Source organism: Sipha flava, unplaced genomic scaffold, assembly GCF_003268045.1.
Source record: "Sipha flava isolate LNK unplaced genomic scaffold, YSA_version1 32_pilon_pilon, whole genome shotgun sequence".
Lineage (NCBI taxonomy): Eukaryota > Metazoa > Arthropoda > Insecta > Hemiptera > Aphididae > Sipha > Sipha flava.
The window spans coordinates 2,386,061-2,391,695 of NW_020273018.1; the positions used below are offsets into that span (position 1 = coordinate 2,386,061).

A 5,635-nucleotide genomic window follows, 5' to 3' on the forward strand; every position below is an offset into this window, starting at 1 on the left:
ATATATATTTTAAATATATATTTTAATAATCTATTGTGGTCCAAAGCAAGGTGCCATTTAATTTATTATATTATACCCAAAAACAAATTTTTCTTATAGCTGTGAATGCATATTTATGTAATAACTAAACCTATTTTATAACATATTTAATTTTATATTTTATATTAATAAATCAACTTTTATAATCAATTTAAATGATAATTTTATAAGTGCAACGATATTTAATCTTCTATATTAATTATATTTTGATAATCGCTCAGTTTATGATTAGTAATTATTATTATTTGTCTATTATCATGTTTGAGTAATCTCTGTTATTAGCCGTACAGGTTTAATTTGAATGCAAGTTACTTATATTAATTTATTATCATATATTTTGATGTACTGTAAATGTTTTATTTATTGCTATTTTTTTAATGTACATATAAAATGTTAAGAGCTTCATATTAAAAAAGAAATGTTTACTAATATGATTATTTTGTATTTTTATCAATATTAAATATCATAGTCCTTAAGGAACTTAATTACACCAATGTCCTAAAGTTTATAAATGCATGTGTCATGTTTTTACAAAAGATAAAAAAAGATGATTGATAATGACTTAACTATGATTTATATATATAATATGCATATCAAGTATACTTTGCATACTTTCTGTAGGGACTAAACGCAAATATGCTTATACATTAGTTAGCCATAAAAAAATGTTATGGTGTAACCAATAATTTTGAATAAAAAAATTTTAAATGTATTATAAAAATTATTCTTTACCCTTCTTTAAATTATTATTTTTATGTATTGTGTTAGTAGTAATTGATTCTTAATTTATTTTTAGCAAATTATAATTCACTGCAACATAAACAGTATTTTAGAAATTTTATATATTGTTTTTACACATAATACATATAACATAAAACAAAAGACAACATAAGTGTCAAATTGAATAGTATTCAATATTATACAACATCAAAGTAGTATTAGTTGAAAACATATCTTGATTCTATTAAGTTTTTGCAATTCTGTGTCCACTAAATGATGTAACTTCTATTCCTTGTTCATTTATAGTCTTGAATTTTTTTTGATTCCCATTCAAATATATAGCTACCTGATCTCCAACTTCGATTTCCAGAAGTATGGTGGCTGAACCACCACCTGGTTCAGTGGCTAAAATAGGAGACCATTGTTTATTGTTGTTTGATTTTTTTTGCAACACCATCCTGTTTTGAAGTTTTATTAACTTTTATTATTTAAATTATATTTTTAATGTTAATAAATGTTACCTGGTATTTTCTTCGGTGGAGCCTGAAAATGAAAATTGATAAAGGCCAGAACAAACACATGTGAATACCCCAACCTCTCGGTCCCATGTTACTGCCAGATTAACAAGATTATTTTTATATGCTACTAAACCTGTTGAATGTACTATTCCACTTCCAGTTGTTGAAAATGCAATTGGTCCTAAACAGTCAATATTATTTTTTCCGGACTGCCGTGGTGGTAATGGTGTGACAGCAAGGCCAATTGTCCAGAACAGAGCACTCAATCCTAGCAAAATAATCTTATACATTTTGTCGGTAAAGAGTACAGATCCAACTAAATTATATTATTCTATTATAAATATGGCTTGAAAACTACGAGTAACACCTACTAAACCTTGTCAAGGTTATTTGAATTGTTTATGAGTATTCATTATTTACTATTAGCATACACAAAACACTGATATTGTTAGTATATAATGTTTTTTTACTACTGAATCTTATTATAATGTACCACGTTTACTATTTCGAATTAAGTAGACCTTTGTTCAACCCATAAAGATAAAATATTTTTGAATTTATTTAAATCATTTATGAAAAAGTAATTTTAATTATTATCATATAAAACTAATTAAACTTTAAACAATTACATGATTTAAGTCTTATCAATTGGTGTATTTTTTTATCTTTGAACTTTTTGTGAGTTTTTGTGCAATGAGAGTTATAAAAAAAAAACATTTTTTCAATAAATTCTTAATTGCGTCAAAGTCGTAAATATGTTTTTATTAATATAATAGTTGTACGGATATTAGATATATAAATATAAATAAATAAACTTTATATCATCAGAATATACTTAAGTTTTAATGTAGAATTACCTCGTTAAATAAAATATGTTTCTGGTTATATTTAATACTAATCAAACTTATGGATTATAATTGTATAAACATTAAAATGGCTACTTGCAGCCCAAATTCAAATGGCCTGATTGTGTACTAATATACACAGTGGTTCTCAAATAATTTATTAAAATAAAAATGTATGGGTGTGTAGTGAATATTTGAGTTATCACTAGTATTTTCTATTGACATAAATTTCAAAAACTGAAGTAAAATGTTGTAAATAAAATTTAAAATAGAAGTAAAATATTTTTGATGCTATCGTCAATTATTAATAAAAAATATTATTTTCCCGTTTTTAATTTGATGTCCCATCGTTTCGTCAACTCTATGGGATGCCAAAATGTCCCGTTTTTCATAAAATTACCCATACAATAAAATATAATATCACTTTTTTGTATTGAGATAGTAAAATGGCATATTTTATTATTCACCTATTATTATTTTTCTATTTTTAATTTTTTTAAACAATGAATTATTATCACTATGAGTTTCTTATCTCTGTTTTATATGTCTGGACCATTTAAGTCTTTGTCTTTTCACATAACGTTATTATGAATATTTTTGTAATTTCCCATAACTCTTTATATTTTCTTCTTCCCTAGCAATTAGTTTCAACATTATAACAAGTCCACATAATGTTGTTATTACTTTATTTTTATAGGTCCTTAGTTTTTATTCAACTTGTGTCATAGGCCATACTTCACATCCGTATGTAATTGTAGGTCTTATAAAAGTATACTATCACCGTGTAGAAGCATATTTTTGTGTCTCTAGGAAAGATCTTTGATTATAGTATTTCATCAGAGCGAAATATGCCCTTTCACCGTTATTGATGCGATTACAGATTCAATACTTCAATCATTATTTCCAGTGATTGTTGCACCAAGGTACTTAAAATATTGGTTGTTTTCAAACACGTAGTTTTAAATTGCATGATTTTCATCTTCGCTAGTCGCTGTTTCCATAGCTTTGGTCTTTTCTTAATTTATCACTAGATCAATTTTTTTTTGTTTCGTATATCAATGATGTATAATCAATGTTGTGTTTTAAGATTATGTTAGATATCCAAATTTTAATATAAAATAATTAAATTTTAATCAATTTTAGCTTTGAAAACGTATGCTCTACGTTAGCCGATGCAATTGGTATGGTGAGCAAGATTCTAATTGGCACTTCTATATAAAGACATGAGTTATTAACCTTTTTTAAAAATTATAATGCTTGCAGAGATGTTTTCATTTATTTTAGGTCAAAAAATATGTTTTTTATGTTACATTTGTATATATTTATATATGTTACCAGCAATATGGATAATCCGGTGTTTTTCAAAATGCCTAGGTATTATATAAAATGCCAAAAATAACTCGGCAATATAAATATTACGAGCTTTGCTTAGGTATTATGTATAATGCCAATCTTGGAGTAGGCAATATGAAGAAACCAAACAAAATTGTCGATTATCATAAATGTGCGTTCACGATTTAACGCGATAAAGATTAATATTCTTTTACTACAGCAACAATAATTCTGAGATATAATATTGAACGTACTAATTATTTTATTACAATACCGTAATTGTGTCAAGTGTCAAAATAAAAAGTGTATTTTCCTTAAAAATAACATTTTGTACACTTCAAAATGTCACTTTTTTACAACATGTTTTAATAAGTTAATTTAATTATTTTGATTATTTTGACTACTGTTTTGATGTTACATATTTTATATTTTATATTTTATTTTTACTAGTTATTTTATTTTGTTCTACTATTTGAGTTATTGATAAGCTGAAAAAATGTCATATGCATAAATAAATAAGTAAATATAGTAGAACCTCATTAATCCGGACTAATTGGGGCTCTAGGTTGTCTGAATGAACGAAAGTCCAGATTAAATGAAATAACCAAAAATCGTAAATTATAAATTTAAAAAAAATGTATTGGATATTTTATTATACAAGTTTCAATCTACTCGTAATATATATGTATGTCTAACAATATTAAACCTAAAAATAGTACATAAATGTATTATAATCATTACATACATAATACAGTACATATTAAGGCTTACCTTAATTTTTTACACTTGAAACGCTTACTGGTTTAAAAAAACTGCTAATCTTTGGTTGTCTTCATTTCACAGTGATTTATTTAATGATTAACTCGCGAAAATGCCTTAGATACTCATAATACGCAGATATGTTTTCATAGTTGTTATCTTCCACGTATTTTATGACAATGTTTAGATAGTTTAGATAAACTAGCGTAATTTACGTATTATAAACGGCTGTCCGGATTAATGAGGTTCTACTATTGTAGTTAAAAGTAAAATATTTATATAATAATAGATAAAAATTAAATATTGTCTGTAATATGAGTAATGTGTATAATAATTATAAGAATCTTAATGTAATATAACATATAATAAAATGTTTTGTACTTTGCTTAAAAAAAAAAATGGCAATTTGCATAATACCTAGGCATTTTGCAAAATATCTGAAATATCCATATTGCCGGTAACATATATATGAAGCTTGGCGAGGCAAAGTGATCTAAGTGCCAAAATTTTAGTTTTGAGCAAATCAATAAAAACTGTCCAATTTTTACATGCGTGGACATACAGATAGCTTCATCTATAATTGCTTTTACCTATAATTTATAGATAGTTTGGAGATAGATCTCTTTACACAGTATTAGCGTAGTGGGCACATTGATCATTTTGGTGTAAAAAAAAGTATTTTTCAATTTTTGGCACTTAGATCACTTTGTCTCGCCACGCCTCATATATATATATATATATATTCTATATATTTAACTTATACTGGCTCATATACTTAATAAGATTATTTTCTTGAGATTTAATTCATATGAAAATAGTTGTAGAAGAAAGTATACAAAATTAATATAAGAAACTTGATATTTTCTGAAGCCGTTGATTCGTTTCACATAGTAATAAATTATCTGTGTCTGCTCCTTGTTTGACATGTAGTTAACCTATAATGTTTTTGTATATTGTGTTTAAAATATATATATATATATATATATATAAACGAATATCTCTTAAAGTGAAAAAACAAGTAAATACAGTACATCGAGTAAAGTGTTATTACAGTTATTATTATGACAAGGGCGTGCGAAAAATCTTGGCAACCGTTTTGCAATACTTTATGCATGTGTTTATTATTATATAATGTATCATATATATACTATGCATACACATAGTTTATTTTATTCATCATTAGGCATCGGAAGTTGTTATTCTATTGTTCAAATTTATTGCTAAGTAGTTAATACATTTGTTCATGCAAGTACGAATTAAGTCTAAAAATGTTTAGTGCAACCTTATTTAATTTTTGGAATTTTTTTGATTTTGTTGATTTTCCTCATTTATAATACAATTTTAGATAATTTAAAATATTATTCACTTGATTTAATTTTTTTCTTTTTCTTAAGTAATAAGATAACAATGGGGGGGGGGGGC

The 5,635-nt window shown here is 25.3% G+C and overlaps 1 protein-coding gene across 2 annotated transcripts; it reads right to left on the reverse strand.

Annotated features, from left to right (window-relative positions):
- Positions 1 to 928: 928 nt before the first annotated feature.
- LOC112686999 lies at positions 929 to 1,791 on the reverse strand. 2 transcript variants are annotated; one of them, XM_025559504.1, is made up of 3 exons: positions 1,411 to 1,791; positions 1,281 to 1,302; positions 929 to 1,217 (listed from the first exon to the last, which is right to left on the reverse strand). In XM_025559504.1, exons 1-3 carry the CDS (start codon positions 1,565 to 1,567, stop codon positions 1,004 to 1,006), a joined length of 393 nt encoding a protein of 130 aa, XP_025415289.1. In that variant the 5' UTR covers positions 1,568 to 1,791; the 3' UTR covers positions 929 to 1,003. The 2 variants fall into 2 exon arrangements, with proteins under 2 accessions (XP_025415289.1, XP_025415288.1); XM_025559503.1 differs by having other exon boundaries at positions 1,281 to 1,764.
- Positions 1,792 to 5,635: the final 3,844 nt, after the last annotated feature.

Coding starts and splice junctions, on each gene's coding strand:
- LOC112686999 (XM_025559503.1), bottom strand. CDS start 1,567: ATGTATAAGATTATTTTGCTAGGATTGAGTGCTCTGTTCTGGACAATT. Junction 1,218..1,280: donor TCCACCGAAGAAAATACCAG/GTAACATTTATT, acceptor ACTTCAAAACAG/GATGGTGTTGCAAAAAAAAT.